The sequence below is a fragment of the Epinephelus moara genome, chromosome 24 (genome assembly GCF_006386435.1).
Source record: "Epinephelus moara isolate mb chromosome 24, YSFRI_EMoa_1.0, whole genome shotgun sequence".
Classification (NCBI taxonomy): domain Eukaryota; kingdom Metazoa; phylum Chordata; class Actinopteri; order Perciformes; family Serranidae; genus Epinephelus; species Epinephelus moara.
Window position 1 is genome coordinate 11,793,509 of NC_065529.1, and position 27,759 is coordinate 11,821,267.

General features: G+C 45.4%; 1 protein-coding gene across 1 annotated transcript in view; it reads right to left on the bottom strand.

Moving 5' to 3' along the window:
* Window positions 1-7,585: 7,585 nt before the first annotated feature.
* The window catches only part of cand1 (cullin-associated and neddylation-dissociated 1), a 29,308-nt gene continuing 9,134 nt past the window's right edge, over window positions 7,586-27,759 (bottom strand). The window contains exons 2-26 of the mRNA XM_050039463.1: window positions 23,611-23,686; window positions 23,409-23,476; window positions 23,167-23,321; window positions 22,884-23,007; window positions 20,089-20,176; window positions 19,820-19,988; window positions 19,615-19,720; window positions 19,392-19,537; window positions 19,068-19,219; window positions 16,540-16,680; window positions 16,100-16,241; window positions 15,323-15,531; window positions 15,070-15,238; window positions 14,891-14,980; window positions 14,057-14,210; window positions 13,718-13,955; window positions 13,424-13,612; window positions 13,150-13,293; window positions 12,752-12,887; window positions 12,492-12,668; window positions 11,852-11,947; window positions 11,561-11,730; window positions 11,286-11,450; window positions 9,408-9,515; window positions 7,586-8,846 (exon numbers count right to left, since the gene is read on the bottom strand). Of these exons, the coding sequence (XP_049895420.1) occupies window positions 8,622-8,846; window positions 9,408-9,515; window positions 11,286-11,450; window positions 11,561-11,730; window positions 11,852-11,947; window positions 12,492-12,668; window positions 12,752-12,887; window positions 13,150-13,293; window positions 13,424-13,612; window positions 13,718-13,955; window positions 14,057-14,210; window positions 14,891-14,980; window positions 15,070-15,238; window positions 15,323-15,531; window positions 16,100-16,241; window positions 16,540-16,680; window positions 19,068-19,219; window positions 19,392-19,537; window positions 19,615-19,720; window positions 19,820-19,988; window positions 20,089-20,176; window positions 22,884-23,007; window positions 23,167-23,321; window positions 23,409-23,476; window positions 23,611-23,686 (3,637 nt within the window). The 3' untranslated portion in view covers window positions 7,586-8,621. The remainder of the gene's footprint in view (window positions 8,847-9,407; window positions 9,516-11,285; window positions 11,451-11,560; window positions 11,731-11,851; window positions 11,948-12,491; window positions 12,669-12,751; window positions 12,888-13,149; window positions 13,294-13,423; window positions 13,613-13,717; window positions 13,956-14,056; window positions 14,211-14,890; window positions 14,981-15,069; window positions 15,239-15,322; window positions 15,532-16,099; window positions 16,242-16,539; window positions 16,681-19,067; window positions 19,220-19,391; window positions 19,538-19,614; window positions 19,721-19,819; window positions 19,989-20,088; window positions 20,177-22,883; window positions 23,008-23,166; window positions 23,322-23,408; window positions 23,477-23,610; window positions 23,687-27,759) is intronic.

Sequence of the window (27,759 nt, forward strand, 5' to 3'; positions counted from 1 at the left end):
CTGCGCGCTGACGTCAAGCTCGATGCAGTGAACACCGACGTTTCCTGTCAACTCTTTCAAAATAAAAGAACAAAAATAAAGCTACAAAACATTTTTAACATTAAGATAAGATATACTTTACTGATCCCCCAGAGGGGAAATTCAAATATCACAGCAGCACAAGACAAAAACAAAAAGACATTAAATAGAATAAAAATTATTATTATCGTTATTATTAAAAAATAAAAATTAAATGTTATAATAGATAAATAAAAAAATAAAATAAAATTGCTACATGAAGATGAATAAAGTTACTAAAATGCAATGCTCATAACGACAAAATGAGTCAATAATAATAAAAGTAATAAAATTATTATTATTATTATTATCTAATAACAACAAATCAGTTATTTGACAGGCAGATTTTTTCCCCAAACTTTATTGAATATATTGAGCACATGGAGGGTGTGCATGTGCATTCCAGATTTTCATTAGAAAAGATGGAGAAAATATATTTCATAATATTAAAAAATAAAAAATAAATAAAATGTAAGGAAAAGAACAAAACATAATTAGAACAAAAATCTTCAGGGTCTGCAAAACAGATGATATAGAAATTAAATGTCTAAACAGCCTAATAGTTTTGCCAATTTACAATTTTTTTTTACAGTAAAGTATGTTTTAAAATCGGTATGTTTGAAAATATAAAGGGGAGGGCAGGCTTTTACGTTCATGGTATTTTTTATTGTATTATGATATATATGTATTTCTATTTTATATATTACAGTTTTAATATATTACAGAGTTTAAAAAAGAAGAGGGAAGTAAGATAATTACTGTTAAAATACTTAAGAAAGAAAGTCACAAAAATATATTTATGCTAAATAAATATGCAATAAACAGCAGAACCTCCACCTTAGTGTTTCAGAATAAAGGCTCACAGCAAGTAGGCTAAAATGCAAAATAATAACAATAATAATAATAATAATAATAATGAAACCATAAAGTGAAACAGAAACTTCACTGTGTATCACACACACAATAAACTGTCAATTCTGGTCAGTCGTTAATGTTATGCTTTTATTTTGAAGTCAGTTTTCAGTAACTTCCGGTGTCGCTCTAACTTCGTCACATTTTGGCTCAGCTGCTCTTTTTTTCTACTTCTTGTGACGTTTCAGCCTCGCTCTCAGCTGCTTCCCGCTTCCTGCAGAGCAGAAACACCACAGATGCTTCTTCTTCTGTGGTTTCTATTTGCACCGGAATTAAATTAAATAAACTGAACGAGGTGTGAAACATGACGTCACATGTTACCTACTTTACCACAAACTGAAGGAACTTGTACTCGAGTATTTCCACTCAGTGTAACTGTCTCCTCTTCCTCCACCTCTGAGGTGAATGCTGTACTTTTTACTGCGTTACATCTGACAGCTTTAGTTACTTCCTGTCCAGTGAAAACCACATATCTCTGTGTTCCTTAATGTGTTGCTAAATAAACTCTTTAAAACCCTTTGATGTGCCGCAGTTGTTATGGAGACGAGCCAGAGCCTTCACCGCCATTGCTCACGTCAGAGCGATCTCCAGTGCGACCTGTGGGGGGGGCTCAGGCTGGAAAATATGAATCAGTCACTCTTTCTCCTGCTCAATAAAGGTGGATTTATAGTCGTGCTTTGGCTCTACGCAGAGTCTATGTGCCGTGGCCTACGCTGTTGTGAGCATTTGTGTCTGTGTCACTCTGCAGTTACACCTCCAAAACACTAGTTGGCGGTAAAGTTTCTGTGAAGTGCTGTAAAGTTTAGTTGATTGACATGACTCAGTAAAGACAATTTCAAACACACAAATCAGCTTCACTATAACTCGCAGCATTCACAGACAAACACTTGTCTTTATCTGGACACATTTTCCTCACAAATACAACATGCTAACGTTATTAGCACAAGCCTATGGCATTTTACATTGTATAAATTAGCCTAGCAGCTAGAAGACTTTTTCTCTACCCATATGAAGCCAGAATAAAAATTGCACTCGAGAATTAAGATGCTGCTGTGTGGAGGCTTTATTGTCTCCACAATTTATTGTTTCTTATCTTTTCTTATCTGTGAAATACTAGAATTACCATCCCAGTCCAGTGTCTCTGACAGTCTCCATCCATGTCAGTGAAAACATGGATGCTTCACACACAGAAGATCTATACAATCAGCACAGTTTCAAGATTAGAGTCACCAATTCAGTATCTGACCAAATGTCTCCCCTTCTGTTCCTGAGATATGACGTTAAAACATGATGATGTCACAGTCAAGCTGACCTTTGACCTTTTGACCTTCATTATTTTATCCTGTTAGACATTTGTGTCAAGTTTGGTCATGATTGGCGCATGAATTCTTGAGTTATGGCCAAAAATGTGTTTTGTGAGGTGACAGTGACCTTTGACCTTCAATCACAAAATTCTTTTTTCTTCAATCCACATGGACGTTTGTGCCAAATTTGAAGACATCACCTCAAGGCGATCACAACAATGAGACAGACAAGGTCACAGTGACCTTTGACCTATGACCATCAAAAACTAATCAGTTCATTGCGGAGTCCAAGTGGACGTTTGTGCCAAATTTAAAAGTTTTCCTCAGGTGTTCTTGAGATATCACGCTCATTAGAATGGGAGGTTTTACATGCGTTAATAAAGTGAGTCTGGTTACTTCTTCAAACAAACGACTTCATACGACCACGTCTGAACGTCTCACTCATCTCAGCTGGTGTCAAAAAACGGTAATGTGATCATGTAATGTGTTTCTGCTTCTGCTGATGTCATGTGATGTCATTAGTCTTTTTTCCTGTCCGCGCACAGTGGAGGTCAAAGGTCAAACTGACCGAAGAAAACTACACTCTGAAACTACAGAACTGGTGTGTTACTGCAGAGTCAGAGCGCAGTGGAGCATGTCGGAGCGTGTTGACGAGAACACGCCTTCACACACACACACACACACACACACACACACACACACACACACACACACACACACACAGTGTTTACTACAGTCAGAGATACAGTGTTGTGAAGCCACACCCAAACAGGAAGGAGTCACCAACAATAGAGTTGCCCCCCCGCCCAGCCAGCTTCCCTTTCACTGACACACACTTCCTGTGTGTGTGTGTGTGTGTGTGTGTGTGTGTGTGTTAAGTCAAAGTACATGATACTTCTGCAAAACTCAGGGTGTGAAAGTTATCTGATCTATAAATACTCAGAGTGATGATATTTAGACAGCCTGGATATATATATATATATATATCTTAATTTCCATGTCAAATTCATTTCACAAATAAATATTACTTCGGGGCGTCGGTGGCTTGGTGGTGGAGCGGGCGCCCCATGTGCAGGGCTGTTGCCGCAGCGGCCCGGGTTCGACTCCGGCCTGTGGCCCTTTGCTGCATGTCACTCTCTCTCCCCCTTTCACACTTCACTGTCCTGTCAATTAAAGGCAAAAAATGCCCATAAAAATATCTTTAAAAAAAATAAATATTTCTTTGAATGTGTTTTAATGCAAACCTAAAGCTCCGGTGTTAGAACGAGACATTTATATCTACAAAGGGAGCAGGTCCTCGTCTACAGAGATCACCATGCTGCACCGCCATGTTTCTACAGTAGCCCAGAACAGACAAACCAAACACTGACTCTAGATAGAAGGTGTTTCTCAAAGTCAAGGAAGGATCCTCAAATGAGGCTGCATCATTGAACCTCGCTGCCGGACTGTTCTAATGTCAAGGATCCTTCTGAATTTCACCGTAGACTGACTCCTTCCTTTGGAGACTTTTTGAGGATGCATGTGTGGAAAATCCCCACAATGCTTTGCACACTATTTGCTAGAAGTGAGGGCGGGGCCTCTTCAATGAAACCTGCACCAGCAGGATGTAGCCTGGATATATATGTCATTTATTTGGATTAATGTCTCCATGAGTTTTTTTTTCCATCTACCAGCCACCTTGACCAGTAAGTTAATAAAGTTCATTTTGCACCCTGTGTGGGTATTTAATTGAAGTTCTATGAGTACTTCTCCTTTAAAGGGATAGTGCACCCAAAAATGTAAATTCAGCCATTATCTACTCACCCATATGCCGAGGGAGGCTCAGGTGAAGTTTTAGAGTCCTCACATCACTTGCAGAGATCCAAGGGGAGAGGAGGTAGCAACACAACTCCACCTAATGGAGGCTGACGGCGCCCCAGATTCAAACGTCCAAAAACACATCATTGAAACCACAAAATATCTCCATACTGCTCGTCCGTAATGATCCAACTTTTTATGTCGGGGCTTCAGGACACTTGGATGGGTGAGTAGATAATGGCTGAATTTGCATTTTTGGGTGCACTATCCCTTTAAAGAGTAACTGATTTTGTGTCTCAGTCACTCACAATTTCTGAAACTGGTCGAGTGTGCAAGTCAGTGTCCGTCCACTCAAAGTGCTGTTTTAAGTCTGTGACATGACTATGGAGAGGATCCCGACAGAGAAACAACACGTTTTCTTTACTTGTCGCCTTGTTCCAGTCTGTTTCTTACAGGGTGTTACCAAGTCTTGTTAAAGGGGAAGTCTTGTTCTGAAATCTTTTTCACATTGTCGAAATCTATTCAGCCATGACACTGAAAATCTTTAAGATAAGAGTAGGATGCGCCTACTGCACTACAACACAATAAACTCCTCCTGGTGTTGTGTTGAGGACTGTTCCCTTTTCATATGTGTGTTTGCCCCTGAACCAAACCTTCAGCCCAAACCATAACCACAGAGGGACGCTACGGTGTAACAGGAGAGAAACACATTTTGACTGAACACCCATACTCCTCTCTCTGACTCTCACTGATGATTTCACTGTTGTCTTCCTGCAGCAAGTCATCTCTCACAAGATTTCACAATGAGACTTCTCCTTCAGCGTGACCATGACAAACAGAGAAAGGTCCAAAAGGGATACTCTTTATAATGTGTCAGAGTAACAAACACTGTTAGTGGACGGACACTGATGGTGTGAACAGAGTGGTTACATTACAGCAGCAGCCTCTCTCTCAGTACTGGACCAGTTTCAAAAAACAATGTCTCCATCAGTCACTTATGCCGGGTTCACACTACAAGACATGTCTGTTTTGACAGTCACTTTTTCAGATTACGAGTCATAAAATCGTGCCGTGACTTAGCCGACAGACATGACATACTACACCATAGCTCACGTCCAATCATCCCTGGTCGTCTTTCACAATGTGCGTGATGTCATCAGGTTATTCTTCGCCCTATTTTTATTATTATTACTATTATCTCAGTCACTGTGTCTGTTCATGTGTCAGCCGAAATGTTATTGTAGTAATGTAAAAAGCGCCAGCAGATGGGCGGAGCTACATTTGAACATGTAAGTCACTGAATCCTCCACAACCAGTTCCTGCAAATGTTTCACAATAAAAGCCTTTTTAGAAAATGAAGGGATTCTTTCAGCTGAAATGAAAAGGGGCTTTTAATTTGAAACAAAAACAGGAAGTGTTATGGCCCAGACACTATCTGTGAGTTTGATTCCTTTATATCCTCCATTATGAAGAAAGAACATTCTTTGCTAGCTTGATGCTAACGGCAGTACTCAGCGGGTTTTCACTCTGTGTGCTAACGTCTCTACAGGAAATATCTGAAACGCTGGGCTGTTGTTGTCCTACAGTTTCCACGGCAGCAGATCGCTCTGTGTTCCTGTTGGTCAAAGTGACGGCTGTGACGGGAGAAGTCGTGTAAGACAAAAAGAAAATCAAACATGCTAGACTTTCTGTTGGAACGTCATGAGGCGTCCCAGACGTGCCGTCAGTTGTCGTCTACTATGACACACTACACAAGATGAAACGATGGGTTATCACGTACGATACTCGCTGTCGTTTACGATCCGAGCTGACGCCATACGACCCTGCGTCAGGCTGTAATCAGGCTGATATCATGTAGTGTGAACCAGGCATTAGACACAAAAACATGGAAAACAGAAAAAGGCTCCCTCTTGTTTTAACACTACTTATGACTGCTGAACACATTCTGGTGAAACTGACCCTCTGCTGCAGTGACAGCACGAACAGCACACTGTGAAAATATTCAACCAGTAACTGTCCTGCATTCAAAACCTCACTTAGAAGAATGTATCAGTGGAATGAACTCATGTTTGACTTCTGTCAGTGATGACAATATTGTTGTTTTCAGAGGTTCAGTGATGTCGACTCTCCGAGGTTCACGGCGTCACTCCATCAGGGCAGAAAACATCAGAGAGGACGAATCATCAGCATGTCAATGATCAGCCAGGCCGCAATACAAACTCATCAGTTCAGCTGTTGCTAGGAGACCAGAGCAGTGAGCGTCACTCGTTTTGTTTGCTGCTCTAACGAGTTTCTGCCTCATTACAACAGCCAATCAGAGCAGAGCTTCATACTCTGGACAGGAAGTTGTTTCAGTTCTTAGCTGTGTGTGTCTGTAGATCAGCTCTCTGTGCTCAGTGGACCCTGACTTTAGACTGTCAGGGACATATGACAGCCTGGGAGTCTAAACTCAGGGCATAGCCTCTCCCTTGCTCAGAGTGTGTATTGCTGCAGTGTGAAGTGTTGCGTCTGGCTCCCTCTGCTGCTGCGAGTCATACTTCAGCTACTGCAGACAGAACAAGTCTTCATGTTTCTGTCTGATGAACCTCGAGTTAACCGAGTACTTTTACTCAACTACTGCACTTGAGTAGAGTCTGAGGTATTTAAATATCACCATCACACACTACTTTAGCAATTTAAAAAACTTCAAATATTTTTTATATAAAATAAACTATAAAAAATTAGTTCCAACTCCAAATGCGATGATGAAATGTTAAAGCATCAGGAGAAATTAACCAGTGATAGTATTTATAATAATATCATAAGAGTAATTTCTCTGCATACTAAGTACTCACTTTTGATACTTTGGGGACATTTTGAAGCGAGTCTATACGTTTAATATGTATTTAACATGTTTCATAAATGTTTGTGGCTACACTGTGTTTCAGTTTGGTCATGTCATAAAGTCTCTTTGAGTCTGAACATATTTTACAACTATGAATGAAGGATTTTTTCACTTCCAAGGTAACGGACAGATGAGCAGAGGGTCAAAGTTCAGGGTCTATACTGTGTGTATACAGCGTGCAACAGTACGTCCTTTTAAAGGCAGCTGCAGCACCTGCTAAAGGTACAAAGGAACAGTGTGTGATGAGGTTTGCAGTCCGGAGGCAGCTCTAATGAATTTAATGCTAACAGCAGCACGCTAACATGCTAATATTTACAGAGTTGTGAGCTATTGTTGACATTTTGTGTGACGAATCATCTGTTAGCAGCTCCTGTGTGCAGCGTGTCCGTGGACGCACAGAGATCGTCACTGCTTCACTGTGAAACTGAAGGAAACCTAAAAACGTGCAGACTCTCAGGCAGGTCCTGCAGCCTCTGTTTTGATGATTTCTAAGATGATTTATGGACGTCTAAATGTGACGTCTAAACGTGTGTGTTCAGATTTGAGTTATGACTCGGAGAAGGAGCAAATTTGCTGAACCATCTGAGAAGCTCTAAGCTAACGACAGAGGAAATAAGACAGAGGCGCAGGATGAAGGCAGGCAGAAATGGACCTTTTTTATTTTTCTTGGGCGATAAACAACAGTGGATTGTCCTGACCAGACCGGACTGAACCGGATCGAACCAGACTGGATCCAGTTTCACCAAAACAAACCAGAGAACAGCACAGTTAATGAAACCAGTCCTGACCAGACTGAACCGGCTGGAACCAGTTTGTGTGTGTGTGTGTGTGTGGGGGGGCGACTGACTGACTGGAACAACAAACAGAACGATCAGAACATTGTTACTTTGTGTTACACACTGCGTTACCATGGCAACAGCCGGTCCAATCAGGCCTGGTCAGGTTGGACCTGGTCCAATGATCTCTCCTCTTCCCTTCAGAGGAGCGAAGGGAGCGAGGGCGGGTCTATTGAATCAGGGGAAAACAAAGAAGCTGATTGGTCCACAAACAGTAAAACCCCGCCCACCCATCATCACCCCCCCAAGCATCCTATTGGTTGCCTACGTCATTCGCAAAAAAACAGAGCGAGCCCTTCTCCCATTGGTCACCACAGCCTCAGGCAATTCAGGCCGTTTCCCCATTGGTCAGTTTTGATAACACGCCAACTGTCAGTCACTCAGCAGCGGCCAATCAGGTTACAGTACCTGTGGAACTTTCTGGAATAACGAAAAGAAAAAAAAGTAAAACAAAAAGAGAAGAATGATGATGAACAGAGAGGCCAGCCAATCAGATGAGCTCTCTAGGAAAAACAAACAGGAAGTGGGAGGAGCTTCCATGCCTCAAATGGAATTTTTTTTTTTTTGTTCTTTGTTTTTGTCCTTTCTGTCCGTGTGTGTTCGCCGTACATCAGTCTCCGTCCTTTCTTTTCCAACAGCTGATTTCAGTGCAATGCATCATGGAACGATCGATCGCTAAGAGAGGGTGTGACACTACGAGTGTGTGTGTGTGTGTATGTGTGTATGTGTGTGTCTGTGTCCTGTTGTCATGGAAACATGCTGCGGGGTTAGCGCTCCAGCAGCTGGGGGTGGTGCCATGTTGCATTGTGGGGAATCTGTCTGTCCGTCTCTTTAGCTGGTGTCCATGGACTCCATGTTGGCGGAGCTGGAGTCCCTCTGGATGGAGTCGAAGATGGCCGCCAGCTCCTGATTGGACGAGATCTGGGACTGGAACTCCGACATCAGCGGCGACTTCTCCGCCTCGGGGATCGTCAGCAGCGCCACGACGGCTCGCATCGCCGACCGCTTCAGCTCATCCTGCTTCTCGAACTCCTGCTTCACCGAGTTCGCCTTCACCTGCGGAGAGGAGACGCTTTTACTCGACTGACCACAAGTTTATTATTTTTTATTTTCATATTTAGTCTCCTGAAATCGTTACAGTTGTTACCGGACAGGAACGAGTTAATTCACATGGAAATGGCCATGGAAGAACTCAGATCTAGGGATGATTGTGATTAGACGTGTAACCCATTAAACATCCGCCCCCTCGCTAGTCGGCACCAGAAATATTAGCCGGTTAAACCAATTTGTGTTTTATTCATGTACAATGCCGCTTAAATGTCATGCAGCTGCCCGCCACTAGTGGGTGCTACAGAGCCATCAGACAGCAGTCCAGGCAGTTCAGGAGGTTTCAGACTGGATCTGTAAATCTCTCACATGACCTGATAATCTGGACAAAACATCGGCATCGAACGTCTCAGACCAGACTGTCTGGAGGGTGAAGAGGAGATAACTTAACCTAAAACTCTGCAGTCTGAGCGCAGCTTTACAACTGTTTCACAGGCTGGGTGGTTCCCCTCCACGACTGACATGTGATACTGGTGCAGCATGTGTGTGAAGCGTGTAGTGTGTGTGTACCTTGGTGGTGCAGGTGGCTCTCAGCGGTTCCACCAGTCTGTCCAGTCTCTGCAGGACAGCACTGGGACACAGAGACGACAGCCTGGCCAGCATCAGGAACGTCAGCATCTGAAAACAACAGGACGTTAACACTTACTGGGGAAACACGGCCATTATTAGAGTGCATACATGTCGTTCACATGGTCTAAGACGGTCCAAAAACATAAGTCTCTCTTTGAGATAAAACAAAGTTAAAGACACTGACGGTTCATTTCTGCCACCTGACTGACAGAACAATTCATTAATGAATCCAGACACTAATCAATAGATGAAACAATAATGAACCAATCAGCCCTGATGCTCTGCAACAGCCAGTCTGTGCTCTGATAGATGTTTGTATTGATTCAAAGTGTTGCATCCATCTTTCCTCTATTATAATCAATACTTCTGAAACTGGAAGGACCCAGGTCTCACTGAAGCAGCAGCAGAGCTACACTGCTCTGAACTTATGTTCTCAAAGCAAACTGAACACGTTTGGGTGAAATAAAACAAAGGAAATTAAAGTTTAACATTTAATAGACAAAACAATTCAATAAAGAAAATAATCAATAGATTAATCAATAATGAAAAGACTCTGAATACATTCTGAACACTGGTCTTTGTTTTGATGACGTTTGTATCAATTAAAAATTCCTCATATTTAAAATCAGTCAAAAGGCCCGACATCAGTAATGCTGCTCCTACGACTAGAAATAGTTGTGTTGTGTCTTGTCGTGTCGTGGTGTGTCGTGTCGTGGTGTGTTGTGTCATGGTGTGTCGTGTCATGGTGTGTCGTTGAGTGTCTTGGTGTGTCTTGGTGTGTCATGGTGTGTCGTGTCGTGATGTGTCGTGTCTTGGTGTGTCGTGTCATGGTGTGTCGTGTTGTGGTGTGTCGTGTTGTGGTGTGTCGTGTCGTGTCATGGTGTGTCGTTGAGTGTCGTGTCGTGTCATGGTGTGTCGTTGAGTGTCGTGTCGTGTCATGGCGTGTCGTTGAGTGTCGTGTCATGGCGTGTCGTTGAGTGTCGTGTCGTGTCATGGTGTGTCGTTGAGTGTCGTGTCATGGTGTGTCGTGTCGTGTCGTGTCATGTCATGGTGTGTCGTTGAGTGTCGTGTCGTGTCATGGTGTGTCGTTGAGTGTCATGTCGTGTCATGGTGTGTCGTGTCGTGTCGTGTCATGGTGTGTCGTTGAGTGTCGTGTCGTGTCATGCTGTGTCGTGTCATGGTGTGTCGTTGAGTGTCTTGGTGTGTCGTGTCGTGATATGTCGTGTCTTGGTGTGTCGTGTCGTGTGTGTCGTGTCATGGTGTGTCGTTGAGTGTCGTGTCGTGTCATGGTGTGTCGTTGAGTGTCGTGTCATGGTGTGTCGTGTCGTGTCGTGTCATGTCATGGTGTGTCGTTGAGTGTCGTGTCGTGGTGTGTCGTTGAGTGTCGTGTCATGGTGTGTCGTGTCGTGTCGTGTCATGTCATGGTGTGTCGTTGAGTGTCGTGTCGTGGTGTGTCGTTGAGTGTCGTGTCATGGTGTGTCGTGTCGTGTCGTGTCATGTCATGGTGTGTCGTTGAGTGTCGTGTCGTGTCATGGTGTGTCGTTGAGTGTCTTGGTGTGTCGTGGTGTGTCGTGTCGTGGTGTGTCGTTGAGTGTCTTGGTGTGTCATGGTGTGTCGTGTCGTGTCGTGGTGTGTCGTGTCGTGTCGTGTCATGGTGTGTCGTGTCGTGTAGTGTCGTGTAGTGTCGTGATGTGTCGTGATGTGTCGTGTCGTGTCGTGTCGTGTCGTGTCGTGATGTGTCGTGTCGTGTCGTGGTGTGTCGTGGAGTGTCTTGGTGTTTCGTGTCGTGTCGTGTGTTGCATTGTGGTGCAGTGAGACCTTGATGTCGTAGTGGTCCTTGAGGCCGTCCTCTACGTGGTTGAGGAAGGTGAAGATGTCGAGTCGGTCCAGGCAGCTGTCCAGCAGAGTGTACATGCACTCGAATGCAGCCTTCCTCAAGTCCAACCCGTCATCCACTGTGTGTTTGAACGGACCCATCTCCACCTGCACACACACACACACACACACACACACACACACAGGGTCACACACGTGCCGATCAAAACAGAACCAACACCTGGACCTGCTGACGTGTCTCAGTGACGTGTTCGGACCTCTCTGATCAGCTCCTTCCTGACTTTGGTCTCGTTGTACAGCTGTGGTAAAACTGAGTCCAGCAGCTCTCGGATCAGACTGGGTTTGTTGTGGGCCGCAGAGTTAAACGTTACCAAGGCAACACGACGCACGTTCAGGTCCGGGTCCTCCAGCGTCTTCAGGAAATCACCTGAGGAGAATCAGTGACTCAGAGATCAGAGCTGCACCCTGAATGAAATAATCGCTAAACCAATTAAAATGTTCCTGATTTACTGATCACTTGGTGAGAGATCAATAAAACAAATGTTCACCTATGCAGTTCTTCAGCAGCGGGTCGATGGGCTGTGGCTGGTCGGAGATGGTGAACTTTACCGCTGTTACCACGGAGCTCCGGGCGTACGATGAACCTTCATATAAACACACACACAGATCAGTAATCAATGAATCAATATGTGACATCAATCATCAGATGACAGCGTCAGCAGCTGTTTCATCTACAACTACTGGTTTATTCTGATCCTGTAAACCAATGAGATTCAGGCTGAGGAGACAGAGACAGTCTGATTGGCTTAGAGAAGCAGAGGGGCGGGGCTTAGCATAATGTTAAATGGTCCTATTGGTCGGAAATTTTTATCTTCATTACAGCTAAAGATTCACTGTTTAACAATCAATAGGGCTTATTGATCGATCAGCTGATGATAAACGGCCTTTGATCATCTGACAACACAAAGGAGGATCATGGTTATTGATTATTCATTCAATAACTGATCAAATCAGTACATTAAAAAAAAATAATGAATCTTTCATGATCAATCAATTTGTTTGGTGCCGATATAAAGATTAACAGATACTTATTGATCTCGTGAATCGTGTTAATTCCTGAGAGAGGTTATCTTATTATTGATCACCTGACAGCAGGGTTTATTGGTACCTGATCAGAGTATTGATTACCTGACAGCAGGTATCCTTTGAGGCGGGGCAGCAGGGTTTCGGGGTCGATGAGCGTCAGTTTGCCGAGACACTCGGCCACCACGTTCCTGGTTCCTTCCTCCTGACACTCGCAGTGTTTGAGCAGCAGAGACCAAACTGACTCCACGTACGGCTTCAGTCCGGACACCGACGCTGAACCTGCACACAGACACACACACGTTACAGCCAAAGAAGACACACACACAGATTTATCCACAAAGTATCTGAGCAGCTCTTCTCACTGATGATCTCTTTGAGCGAGTGCAGCAGCAGGTACTGTCTCTTAGAGGAGGAGATCTCCTGCAGGACGAAGGGCAGGTACTCTGGAAGATTCCCCACGGCGATACTGCCGAGCGCATAGGAGGCCGCTGACTTCACCTGAGGCGGAGAGAGGCGGGTTAATGTCGACCAGCATGTAACTAAACTAGGATTTGGTAGCAGTTGTTGTGATTCCTTCTGTTGTGGCACAAAACCCCTCGAGGCTGAAGTCACCTCAGCAATTATTCATCCATAATTTGTTTGGTAAATAAAATATGATTTTCACAATCCTAAATCGCACAGTGATGTCTCTGATACAAACTTTAAATGTGAAAAGTCCAGGATGTGAAAGGCACTTCCTGGTCAGACAGGCGGGTGTTACCTCTTCACTGGAGGAGGAGAAAGCGTCCAGGATGACTGTCTTCAGCTCTGGTTGGCTGCTCAGGTCCACATGGTGTCCCACCTCGCCCAATGAGAGCAGAGCGAGCAGTCTGATGGAGTCTGTGGAGCGGCTGTTCTTCACGTCCTGTCAGTCAGGGACAACAAACAAAAACTTTATTTAAACCCGCTCTAGGAAAAAAAAAAGATTATTCCGATTATTAAATAGTTGCAGATGAATTTTCTGCTCGTCGAATCGTTGCAGCTCTAAAGTTCACCTGGATGAACTGTCCGACCACAGCAGGTCCCTCGTTGGGACAGGCTCGGGTCAGAGCGGCGACACACTTGGCGATGGAGCAGTAGGCCTGTTTGTGAGGCAGAGCGGCGCTCTGGGAGTAAACGGGACCCGTCAGCATCCTCAGCAGGTCCATGTAACCAAGACCAGGAGTCTCTGTGGCCACCAGAGCCTGAACACACACACACACACACACACACACACACACACACACATTAAAGTCTCAGGCTGTTTTCATCAACAGGTCCGTCTGTTCTGACACACTGTGACTCTGTACCTGGTAGAAGTCCAGCATGGCGGCGAGCGCTCCGCCCTGCAGCAGCGGGGATCGAACCAGCGCGATGAGCTGCTGCAGGATGTTCCCTCCGCTCAGTTGACCCAGTGAGGACGGGTGAGTCACCGCCAGCGTGGACAGGAAGCTCAGCGCCATCTGTGACACGTGCATGTCGCTCTCCGAGATGAGAGGAGGCAGCTCAGCCAGCACGGCGTCCACCATGACGGGCGTCACCGCAGAGCTGAAGCACAGACACATTCACATGGTGTTACTGACAGAGGGGAGTGGGCGGAGCTGACGGCTCTGAGTGACAAGTGTGCGACGTGTGTGTGTGTGTGTTACCTGTAGTTTCTGAGCAGGATGTCCAGAGCAGCCAGCGTGCAGAGCTTCAGGGCTCGCTGGTTCTTGCGGAGGAAGGAGGCGAGGATGGGAACGGCGTCGGGGAGAACCGGCCTCAGGTCGATTTTCAGCGGAGAGCCGGCGATCAGTGTCAGAGCTGCAAAACAAACACAATCAGGACTGCGGTAGAAAATAACTCCACTTCAAACTCTTCATGACAGAAAACCTCTGGAGAGTCTAATTTAAGACAGTCTTTTTATTTTTATATCCATGAATCAGCGTTTCACATTCCTGCCGCCACAATTAAAAATAAAAGGCTGTGTCATCAACAATGTTTATTAAAACTCACTTTGACGTAACAGTCGACACCTGCTGTGTCTTCACTCACAGCTACAACCCTCACCGTACAATAAAACACACACACACACACTGCCTCTGTTCATACTGTTCATGTATATTTAATATTATTTATCGACGTGTTGTGAGATCTGAACATAAAGCACACAGACGTGTCGTACAGTTTTATCCAGATAGGACCTGAGGTGAGTTTCAGAGGCAGCATGATTGTACACAAATTAGATTTTAAAGACACAAATCAGCCTGAGGTGGTGCATGAGTTGTGTGAAAAATAAATGGCTACCCCGCGGCTTCATGTATCTGCTTTACAGAACGTACAGAGACGAGAGAACAAGGGAAGACTGGAGGGAAAGAACAGAGAGAACTGAAGCCTCTGGAGCCGAACACAAACACACAGATGGTGCCGTTTCATAACGCTGCAGAGACATCAGAGCCGCCGATAAATTACCAAAAGGCTGCTGAGATCAGGGCGGGGCTTACCTTTCACCGTCGTGAGTCTGGTGATCTCATTCTTGAGGCGCTCTAAGAAGATCAGCAACGTTCCAGGAAGTTCAGCGGGCAGCCGGTCACCTACACAACCACACGGGAACGTGAGAACGTGAGTCATAAAAACAGGAAGCTGCGTCATCACAGCGCTGTGACAGGCAGACGGTGGTTACCTAGATTGCAGATGATCTGTCCCATGCAGGAGATGGCTCGCTCTTTCACTTCCTGGTCGATGTCGGCGGCTTTCAGGCGTTTGATTGTACAGGTGAACAGGTCGTTGATGTAGGGGGAGGGGTCGAAGCTGTCGGAGCCCTCTGATTGGTTGTCCAGAGGTCGGATCACCTGGAGGGGAGGAACAGGAGTAGAATCAGCTGCTTCACATAAAGAGGCTAAAGAGGTTACGGAGGTTGCAGGTTCGACTCCCACCTTGACGAGCTGCTGAGTGACGAGCAGAGCCTCGGAGGTGATCTTGTAAAAGGGGTCTCCCACGCACGCCACCACGGGCGGGACAAGGGCGGGGACGTGAGCGTGGAAGGCGTGAGCGGGGTGTGTGACCATGATGACGTGGAGGCAGGCCAAGGCGTCGATTTTTAGGTTGGAGCTGCTCGATTTATCGTTCAGAGAGAAGATGATACCTGAAACACAAAGATACTGCCGTTACTGATACGACAGCACTGAAATGACCTCTGTGTCAAAGGGACAGCCGGCAGAACGGGATGTGACCTTTTGATGAGGTCTTATGTGTGCGACCCAACGCTGGGAGATTTAAAAAGCAGCTAGAAGCAGTTAGCAGCTAACTCAAAGAACAACAGCGACCAAATATGTCCACAAACTGTGAAAACAATGAGGTCCAGGAGCTGATTACCCACCGAGCAGAGGACGAGATCAGCTGCCACATAACAGGGACGCTAAATGATTGTTATTGACATGTGATGTCATTGTTGTTGTTTGATGCGTACGGTATATGTCACACAAGAGGCCAAAGCTGTTGTGTTACATGTCACGCCTCGTTTCCAGGATGCCGACATGCCGTCTGAAATCACACACTGATGCTCTTATTTCAACTGATTTCTATAATTCACAAGGACAGAATCCAAAATATTGTCACCTCTGGTTTTGCAGGAGCCAGTCGGCTCTGAGCTGAGAGGCACAGACAAGATAGTAGTCGTAGTACTTGTACTTCTAATGGCTGTGAAGCATTACCTGGTATTAGTACTGGAATGTGGGAGGTCAGGGCTCCTGGGAGGACGTTCACCAACTCAGTCAACATGTTGAAACAACACTGACGAGTTTTGACACTTTTCTCCTTCAGCTGCTTGTGAAGAGCTTTCACTATCATGGGGACCTGCGCAGGGCGAGAGACACGAGCACAGTGAGCGAGAGAGGAGACCACCGCCACCACATGCTCTCTGTGGCCACGGTGCCGGATGCTGCTGAGGGTTTCCTGTCACCATGACAACAGGAAATAGCCAACTGAAAACTACAACAGTGACATCTGCTGCACAAAGACAACACTGCAAGAAACTCACAGAGAAATACTGCTCTGAATAATTTAGGGCTCCAGAGATTATTTTTATGAACAATTAATCTGACAAAGTGTCTGAAAATCTTCCCAAATCCAAGTGGACGTCTTCAAACATCACCTGGCTCTGCAGCATGGTGAGCGGCGTGTCTCCCTGCTCCATGGCGTCTGGATCAGCCAACCAGCTCTGAGCCGGTCGGGTCTGTTTAAGCAGCGACAGGTAGGCGTGGAAAACATCCGCCTTCACGTTCTCCTCCCTCTCCTACACACACACACACACACACACACACACAGGCAGCTCCAGTCAGATTAAAGTGTATGGATTACATACGCCAGAGGAGTCGGGAAAAAACCCAAATGCATCAGGATACAATTTTATTTATTTGAACAGACCGTTAAACAGGTGTCACAGACAGACAGAATCCTCCTGCTGGAGACTGAGGGAACATTTTGTCCTCAAGTAACTCTGGGGAAACTGTTTTCGTTATAAAAAAAATCAGGAACATTTCAAACACTTCTTTATATTCGTATTCATAATCAATACACCACAGTAATATAAATAACCAGCACCAATTCATCAGTCAATGAGAATGTGTGTGTGGGCGGGGCATAAGCACATACAGCCAGCAGCAGCAGCGACCCACCGTCTGACACTGGCACACCGTGAGGACAGAAACAGAGGACTCGGCGGGGACAGAGCACCTGCTGCAGCAAGCCAACACGCCATCTGCGGTCATTTTGACTTCACTACAAGCTGATTGGCTGTTGAAACAGGTGACGTGCTTTAAAACCAGCTGCCGGCCATCTGACCAGCTGAGTGTCAGGTGACACCATCAGCCGGCTTGAGTCGAGCTCAGACCGGTCAGTTCACACCGCTTTAACTGTTCTCTGCAACGTTCTTAAACGGTTTCGTCTCGTCACAAATCTTTGGTCTGAACTGGGCTTAAAGGCGCGGACACACCAAACCGACATCAAAGAACTAGCGGTGACGAAAGCCAACTGTTGTGTCGTCTACGTCGCCTCACGTCGCCCTGTGTCAGTTGCATTTGAACACACTACACGGACTACATCCGACGGCCAAGTAGCACGTACGTTCTGCGCCTGCGTGAGAGAGAGCGGAGTGAGAGAGTGGTACATCCTGTCAGCCGAGGGGTTTCCTATCTGTGCAGCCGAGCACCGCAGCACCTCCACGGACTATTACATCCAGACGGTCCCGGTGTTTCCTCCGCAGGCTCCACTTCACTCAGCTGCCCGACAAACCCGCTGCTTCTTCCCACTTTAACCTGAATAACAAACCAGGGCTCGGTGCTCCGGTTGGATCCAAACGGAGAGCCGGGGCTAGCTCAGAGACTAGCGGAGGCTAACTGGCTGTGCTTCCCTCCGGTCATGCTGCGGCTAACGCTCCGCTAGCCGCTCCCAGCTAGCTCCGGTTTGTTATTCAGGTTAAAGTGTGAAGAAGCAGCGGGTCTGTGGGGCAGCTGAGTGAAGTGGAGCCTGAGGAGGAAGCACCGGTTAGCCCCGGTTTCACTACAGGCAGATTCACTCGCTACAGGGGCGAGGAAATAAAACCTGAACAGCCAATCAAAGTGATCTCTCTCACCGACAAGCTCCGCCGCCGATTCAACATGCTCAATGGGCCGAAAAGCTGCTGACGCCGAAGTGCCGACGGTGCGGGACACACTGCAAAAACTAGGCCGACAGACGCTCACTGACGGCCCGACTTTGGTCGANGACAAGCTCCGCCGCCGATTCAAAATGCTCAATCGGCCGAAAAGCTGCTGATGCCGAAGTGCCGACGGTGCGGGACACACCGCAAAAACTAGGCCGACAGACGCTCACTGACGGCCCGACTTTGGTCGACGGCCGACCGTCGGCTTGGTGTGTCAGGGCCTTTAGACGTCACGATCAACCCTGAAGGCTGCTGTGCCTCTGATGGGCAAAGACGAACAGACTGGAGCTGCGTGTCAAACATCAGGCAGCAGAATTTACTGACGCTGTAATAAACATCACAATCCTCTACACTGAAGTGACGTTCTGATGTCAGTAACCGTAGTTACGGGATGGAACTGAGAACTGCAAGGAAAGGAGGAAGGTGTGAGACGTGACCAGATCATCATAGTTTATAAATATGACAGTGACGCTACAAACATTTCATAAACCAGACGTATGTGAAGCAGAGCCGCTGACGCATTAGATGCTTCATATGAGTCAGACGTTCACTGTGAGTAGAGACTTCAGTCTGCAGTGTCGTTCATACAGAGAGCTGTACAGTAACGCTGCGCTTCATGATTAAAGAAAGTTTGGTTTGTTTCCTCTTTGTCGTGATGATTGACACGTCTGGGCGATGCCACCGAATACGTTTCTACATACAGTGATGCAACGCTGACACACTGACCTCGTCCTCTACACCGCTGATTCCACTGTTCTACACAACTCAGCTGACGGGGAAACTGCAGGTAGGTCGTCCAGCTCCAGAGTTTCATTTGCACTCGCCACAGTGCGACTGACTCACACCTTGTTGGGCTAATATCAGCACATGATACTCACAGTGTAAGGCTACGAGTTTCTGGGCAACAATCTACATATCGTGTAGAGAGAGGAGAGGAGGTGATGAAGGAGGTGATGAAGCAGTGAGCAGTGTGACGGTACCTTGAAGCGACAGACGAGTGCAGGAGAGACGGAACGATAAAACTCTGGCAGCATCTCATGACGAGTTGAAACGACAGCATCCAGACACTTGGCGGCCGCCCGTCGGACCTTCCAGCTCATGTCGTCGTCATCACTGTACTCATCGTCGCTGCCTGGACACACAGAGAGACCGGCTGTCATCACCCAACGTCACAGGGTGGAGAACTACAACCTGAAGACTGTTTTTTAAAGTTCAAGATCCTGAGAACATATTTGATCGATCAGCTCCTCACTGTGCGTGTTGGATGAAACTTTAGTCACACACAGCTTCTTTTAAGTCAGTACCTTGGTAGTCTTCGTCGTTCTGCTCAGCGTCCATGGCGTTGTCGTCCTCGTCTTCATCGTCAAAGTTGTAGTTGGGGTCGTAGGTCAGGTAGCGCAGGCAGATGGAGATGACCGTGGGAACGTGGGGGTAAACTTCTTTAGGACACCTGAAGCAGCAAATACAAGTTAAAGCAAGAACAATGAGTGTATAAAGGTGCGTTAGCAGTGTTACTGCGTGTGTTACCTCCTGACGAAGGACTCAAAGGCCTGGATGCAGTACTCTCTGAGCTCGTCATCGTCAACGTTACAAAACTTCACTACCAGAGGAATGATCTTCTCCAGATACTCGCCTAAAAGAAACAGACAGCAGATCAGAGACAGTTTGTAAAAAGACGTCCTGGATTAAATACTTTTTATGTCCAGATATATTTTGGTCTCGTCGGACTCACCGATCCTGTGTCCCGCCTGTCTGCTGATGGCGGCCGTGCACTGGATGTACGTCCTGGTGGTCGACATGTTGTCGTTCCTCCCCAGCTCGGTCAGAAGGTGCTCGATCAGATCGATGAAGACCAGGTTCCCACAGGACATGACCAGGTGACCCAGAGCCATGATGGTCCTCTGAAACAGGCACACAACAACACAGGAACATGACGACATGATGGAGATACACACTGGCTCCTGAAGTGATGGAGGGCAGCGAGACGAAGGGGAGCTGTACCTTTCTGACAGCCAGTCTGGGGGAGGTGAGCTGAGGGAGCAGACAGCTGAGGATGGAGGGATGGAAATTCACCAGCAGACCTCCCTGTCTGCAGAGAGACACACAGGAGGAACGTTAACTGTAGTCCATTTGATTCAACACAAAACTACAAGAACCACATCATCACATGGAGCAGAGCTGCAGCTTTATACACGTTTAATTATATAGAGTCAACAACACCACCATCATCAGCATAAACACTAGGGCTGTAAATCAACATTAACTTTTGATTTCATCCTTTGAAATCGCTGAGCTTCTGACTACCTACGCTCCAAGTCGTGACCTGAGAGCCTCAAGCCTGCCCTCACTAGTCGTCCCTCGGTTAAGGCTGGTAACTAAAGGTCACCGGGCTTTTGCCATCGAGGCCCTGAGGCTGTGGAGTTCTCTGCCGGAGGAAGAACAGGCCTGCTAGCACATTTCTCATTTTGAAACCATTGCTTCAAACATACTTTAGTAAGAAACCTTTCCCTTTAAATGCCTGATTTGTACTTTTTATTGGTATTATTATTAATGTGCAACAACACTTCAAAGACAACACAGTGAAGCTTACCGTTAGCCTGCAGCTGCATTTTGAGACACAGTCGCAGATGACAGAGAAAATAATTGACTTGTAAAATTCTCCTGCTTCATTGAAATCAGTGGCAGGGCAACATTTTACCTTCCCCTAAGTTATGTGTACAACGAACATGTTGTTGACAGAAAAACTCCGCTACACATGGGCACCATACGCCACCAAATACAGCAGGATATATTTGACTCTTTTTGAATTTGTGTCTAACAGTTTGTGCAGCTGACGGTGAAATAAGTTACTGTAATTTATTACAACTCAAATACATTATTTAAATGTGACCATGTGGCCCTAGTGAGGTACAATTAAATAACATGGCAGTTATGTTAAAATTTAAATACGTTTATAAATGTAAATGACAGGAAACATCGTAAACCAACGATCTGTTGGTCTTTAAGCAGGGGCGATTGCTCTGAGACAACAAGGGAGGCTGAACTTCCCTTAAAATTTCATAGGCGGGAGAGGACGCTCGGTGTATGCATGATGATTGGAGGAACTGTCTAAAAGGCTGAACCCCTTTGTGACTGACAGCGCTTTGGAAATACACACCAGCATCGGCGAGTGGAGTCTTCTGTCTTCTGTCCGGAGTTCCTTATTTCCATAAGCGATATAGCTCATTTTCACCGTTAAACCCATCTGAAAATGTCTTGAGGTGTGTGTTCAGGGGTTAAAGCAAGAAAAAAATTTGTGCCTGAAATGTGGAGCACGGAAGATTTGTGTGCCTGAAATCTTTTCCAGAGCGGGGGGGCTTGGTGTTGCGGTCACAAAATGAAGAAATAGAAATGTATGTGTTGCAAAGGAACGTGTTTATTATCAAAACGAACAAAAAGATTATAGCTTTAGTCGTTACTTTTCAGATTAAACTTTTTTAGCATAATGAGTTTATAAATAAAGATTAAACTTTCAGTGGTTACCAGACTGTTTGACTTATAGCTCCTGCATCTCTTTTTTGCCTTGGTGCTATTTATTTTTAGAAGCTAAATCATTTTGGCTGTTTGCAAAATTGTATCGCGCTTGATGTGAATTAAACAGGCAGTTACATCGAAATCTCGCCTCTGGGCAAGCATGTCATCATTGACATGGATGATATAATGTTGTGGTGGTGACTTTAAAACTTCAGCAAAGAGGATGTTTATTGCAACTTTCGTTTCTGTCTGGTTTCTGTTACCTTACCTTCAAAATTACCGCTGGCTTACCGGAGCCTCTCCCGCAGCTCACTCCGTCTGTGCTCTGTGTCTCAATGTGACATGATGTGAAAGCATGCACAGGCGTCAGTGTTGATTGGCTATCACTTGTGCCGTGTAACCAATCAGAGGGGGCTGTAGGCGGGACATTGTTACAAAGCCCAGTGCAGTGGGGACTGCAGGCAGGGAGGGAGACGGCTGTATCAGAGCCAAAGGAGCGAGTTTTAAAATACATTTATTTGATCGATTACTGATGAAAAACGTCTGATGCCGATTACGGTAAACAGTAGGTTGTGTTTACTCGCACACTGTGTGCCTAAATCATTTTCCCGGTTCGCACATGTATATATATTTAGGGGCAAATGCGAGTGAAACGCTCGCGCTGTAGAGCACTTCTGCCCATGCCGGACAGAAACTTTGCCACGCCGGAAATCCGGCGCTGTGCCGGAGAACTTTAACCCCTGGTGTGTTGCTGTGGTTCTATGGCATGAGTGTGGTTGAAAAACGGCTTCAGTTAAATGTTCCTTTTATAAGTTACTGCCTCGCTACAATAAGTTTTATGATGTAAACTTAAAGTGAGCTTCCCCTGTTTGAAAGACCAGCAGCCGCCACTGTCTTTAAGGCATAGTGCTGAAAAAATAAAGTTAAAATACAAAATTGAATCCAATCTTGGATCTGAAGAATCATGATAATCCTTGTAAATGCTGCTGTTATCAGACGGCACCCTAAAAACAGCACGATGCCTCTGCCTTCATCAGCAGTGTTATTTTGATTAACTACAAATTAGCAGCTTTCTACCAGTCAAACACAGGAACCTCAGACGGAGCAGAGAGCCAGGCTTCACGTTGATTTTTCTACATCTAAAGCACCAGTTGTTGTCTTTAAGATTTAGAATAATTCATAATAAATAATTCTGAAAATTTGACACCAAACATTAAACCTTATTCTGTAGACACTGATGTAATGGACAGACAGACAGACAGACAGACAGACAGGAAGTGTACCTGCAGAGCATGTCAGCCATGATGTCGAGCGCCTCCAGCTGGACAGACACGTCTTCCTGTTTGGCGATGGCGCTCGTCAGTCGGCCCGTTATCTTCTTACAAACACTGGCAGCCAGAGCAGAGCCTGAAAGACACAGTCAGGTGTTTATCATCCAGGAATTTGTCTTTTTTAACTCTAAACCAACTCTAAACTAACGAGGTGACATTTGCAGTATCACTAACGAGCACCGGAGGCGAGCTGTAATATTCTAACAGTAACAGGTAGTATTTGTTGTGTTTGTACCACTGGAGGCAGGCGGCAACTCTCCGATGACAGTTTTGAGTCCGATGGAGGAAATGTCTCGGAGCTGTTCTTTGTCCGACAGCATGTTGGTGCACAGAGTGTCCACGATCGTCTCCACCTGGTACTCCTTCACCTTACTGACCAGGGGCCCCAGGCTGAAGAAAACAAACGCACCCACAGTTAACGAGACGCACAGTGAGGTGGGAACACAAATTTATATAAATACAAAACTGTGTTTTCACCATTTGACGGCCAGATTCTGAACCTCTCCGTTCTTGTCTTCCAACAGTTTGAGAATCATCCTCACCACCTGTCGACCAACACATCAATCAATCAATCAATCAATCAATCAATCAATACCAAAACTCTCACTGAGACAACCTGACTGGTTTTTAACAAAGAGACCAAACAGTTATAAACTGGTTTGAACCAGTATGAACTGACCTTCCTCTCACTGTCGTCGTCCAGTTTGATTGAATCTTTTTGTAGCTCCGTCATCAGGTCGTTAGTGGCCATAAACCTGGAGAGAGAAACAGAAATTAATTACTCGATCAAATAATTCATCAAACTTGACTTTGTTACTCACAAACGGAGAACCCAGCTTAATGTGAGCGACTGTAGACCGTGTGTAATTAATCACAGGTGCAGGTCGGGTCGCAGGACTTAAATTAACAGGTGCAGCTTTGACTTAAGGTGCGGACACACCAAACCGACATCAAAGAACTAGCGGCGACGAAAGCCAACTGTTGCGTCGTCTACGTCGCCTCACGTCGCCCTGTGTCAGTTGCATTTGAACACACTACACGGACTACATCCGACGGCCAAGTAGCACGTTCGTTCTGCACTTGCGTGAGAGAGAGCGGAGTGAGAGAGTGGTACATCCTGTCAGCCGAGGGGTTTCCTATCTGTGCAGCCGAGCACCGCAGCACCTCCACGGACTATTACATCCAGACGGTCCCGGTGTTTCCTCCGCAGGCTCCACTTCACTCAGCTGCCCGATAAACCCGCTGCTTCTTCCCACTTTAACCTGAATAACAAACCAGGGCTCGGTGCTCCGGTTGGATCCAAACGGAGAGCCGGGGCTAGCTCAGAGACTAGCGGAGGCTAACTGGCTGTGCTTCCCTCCGGTCATGCTGCGGCTAACGCTCCGCTAGCCGCTCCCAGCTAGCTCCGGTTTGTTATTCAGGTTAAAGTGTGAAGAAGCAGCGGGTCTGTGGGGCAGCTGAGTGAAGTGGAGCCTGAGGAGGAAGCACCGGTTAGCCCCGGTTTCACTACAGGCAGATTCACTCGCTACAGGGGCGAGGAAATAAAACCTGAACAGCCAATCAGAGTGATCTCTCTCACCGACAAGCTCCGCCGCCGATTCAACATGCTCAATCGGCCGAAAAGCCGCCGACACCGAAGTGCCGACGGTGCGGGACACACCGCAAAAACTAGGCCGACAGACGCTCACCGACGGCCCGACTTTGGTTGACGGCTGACCGTCGGCTTGGTGTGTCAGGGCCTTTAGACTAGGGCCCGACCAATTTATCGGCCGGTCAATTTAATTGGCTGATTATAGCCATTAGAGAGTAATCGGCAAAAGTTGGCCGATTGACGGCAATGTTAACACTTATATTTTCATCACTAATAAAATGCAGGGAATACGGTGTTTTACTTAGAAATGATGTCCTTGTGTTACTTTTTGCACTATAACCTACCTCTGTTAAATTGTCAATAATAAGAAGAACTCTGGTACTGTGAACATACATGTGAATGTCTTAATTCATACAGACTTTGCATGATTATTTTATTTCCCAGAGGTTTACTGCCTTTCTGCACATCATATTTTTGATTTATTTTGTGCTCAAATTGTTCATATGCTGCTTGTTCCACACAATTTCTGATAATAAAAGTATTTGAAAATAGTAAAATGTTCTTCCTTCAATTTATATCTTTGTAACGAGTGTTTGAACTATATTTAAGCCATCAAAAGCAGGTATTTCGGGGGGGTTTAAATTGAAAAACGTAAAAATTTAATCGGCCGATGTATCAGTTATCGGATTAATCATTCCATATCGGAATCGGCATCGGCCCCCCAAAAAAATCCATATCGGTTTGGCCCTACTTTAGACATAATGACGGGTAACTGGTTGGTTCTGGTACTGAGCTTTACAGGTATGGGCAGGTGTAGGTTTCTTAAACATGGACCACTGCAGGACTCTGATGTGTTTCTTGTGTATTTCTATTATTAAATTTGGGGCTATGACGTCCACCAGGAAGCAATCCACACGACGTTTAGCAAACCACAATGTAAAGAAAGAAGTGGAGGAAGCCAGAAAACAGAAATCAATTTCCCCTCAGTGACAGTGTGAACAAAACTACATCAATGATGACGAGAGGGAAAACAATATTAAATGTCCTGAAAAGGAATTTAGTTTCCTCTGTTCGGCTGAAGATGAAGCTTTTCTGTTCTGTGCATCAACAAACCTGGAAGAAGATTTCAGGAAGCTAAGAAATAAAATCCTTCAGCCACCTTCAGGTCTTTGATGCTGCTGTTCTCCTCTTTGACAACACTTTACAGGACGCTGCCATCTTGTTTAGGTTTTGGCCGCGCAGAGAAGAACGATTAAAACGTGCAGTGACGATAACGCAACATACAATTAATTAATGAAATCATACAGCAGCTATTGACTGATGCATTTGATTAGTGGAGCCTCTTGGACGCAGTCTGAGAGCCTAAAATATGACTCCACTTACTGCAGCTACTTTTATGCTATTAGCTTTCAGTGAACCAACATATTAAGTGTTTCGCGCCCACGTACTGACCTCCACCTAAAGAGCGTTTACACACAGGGTCAGAGAGACTTTTGTCCACAGGACGGTGAAGCTTATGTTCAAGATGACATTTAATCTGTTTCAGATCACCTGCAGGATGATGATATTAACGTCTTGATCAAATATTTTGCTGCAGCTCTGAGACCTTTAATAAAGAGTCATATCCTCTGAGACCGCGTTCAACCCAGTGTTTGTATTTTCCTCCGCTGCCTGCACACACTCAAATTAGAGAAGTAATTTGGACGTGTTTGACAGCTGAAAGATGGTGTGAATTCAGCAGCGGGGACGCATCACCTAAAAGGAGAGTGTAATTATCTCTCATGCCGAGTATCTGCAGTATTAAAGCACTCAGATCAGGACTGAAGCGACTCTCTTCTTCTACAGGGTCAGCAGCGACGGGAGCGAAACACTGACAAGTCTCACAATTTCACGGATATCTCGTACTGAGAGTGCTGCTGTCACATGTGATGAAACTGATTAGTTGTGCTGCCAACGGTGGTTGTGATCGTCCTCGAGAAGCTTTTCACAAGAGGCTGCTTGGCTCTGAATTTTATCTGTTAAACGGTTGCGAGGGACTAAATCGTCTGATCTTTTACCTCCGCTTTAATACTCATTTCTATATTCACATGAGGAACACGCTGACACCGAGGCCAGGCGAGGAGCGATGGGGGGAATATTGATGAGGCTGTTTTCTAATATCAGAATACAACACACTAACTCAATATTTAGAGCCCAGTTGCTCCTTTGTGGTTCGATAGGGATCGAGGGTCAGACAATATTCTCCTCTGTCTCAAGACGATGTGAGGACGTCGACGGACAGAAGAAAAATATCAATATAACAGCTGAATGCAAACTTGTCAGTAGTAGTGATATCACGTAATCTGTCCATTCATCGCCTGGTGTGTAACAGCAAAGAACAATAATGACAAAAACACAATTTCTCACGATCACAATATCCTGAAAACCAACAAAAATCTGCCAAAAATGCCAAAATATTCACCACAAAGACAGAAAAAACAGCAACATGATTTCTGAGGAGCTGCAACTAATGATTATTTCAATTGTTTATTAATCTGTTGATTAACTGATTGGTTGTTTGGTCTGTAACATGTCAGAAAATGGTGAAAAATGTCGAGTCTTGTTTCCCACAGCCCAACATGACGTCCTCTAATGTCCTGTTTTGTCCATAACCCAAAGATATTGAGTTTACTGTCACAGAGGAAGAAAGAAACCAGAAGATATTCACATTTAAAGGGATACCTCGCTGATTTTCAACCAGCTTTGTATCAAAACATTGTGGGTAGTATGTGATAAATGAACTGTGTAACCTTCCCTCCACCTCGCCCTTCTTCGCTGGCTCTCGGGCTGTTCCTCCAACTACAGCCTGTACTTCCACATTCTTGTATCGCGAGCCACCGCGGACACAAAGCGTATAGGCGTGGATCAAGAGACAGACCCGCTGTCTTTCTTAAACTTTCTTAAAAATCTGATCAAACAGTAAAACTAGACAGAGCTGATCAAATAAAAATCAAGATTACGTTACTGTGTTGTTTTATAAACATACAGTGGTGTGAAAAAGTGTTTGCCCCCTTCCTGATTTCTTACTTTTTTGCATGTTTTCCACACTTAAATGTTTCAGATCATCAAACAAATTTAAACATTAGTCAAAGATAACACAAGTAAACACAAAATGCAGTTTTTAAATGAAGGGTTTTATTAATGAGGAAGAAAAAAATCCAAAGCTACATGGCCCTGTGTGAAAAAGTGTTTGCCCCC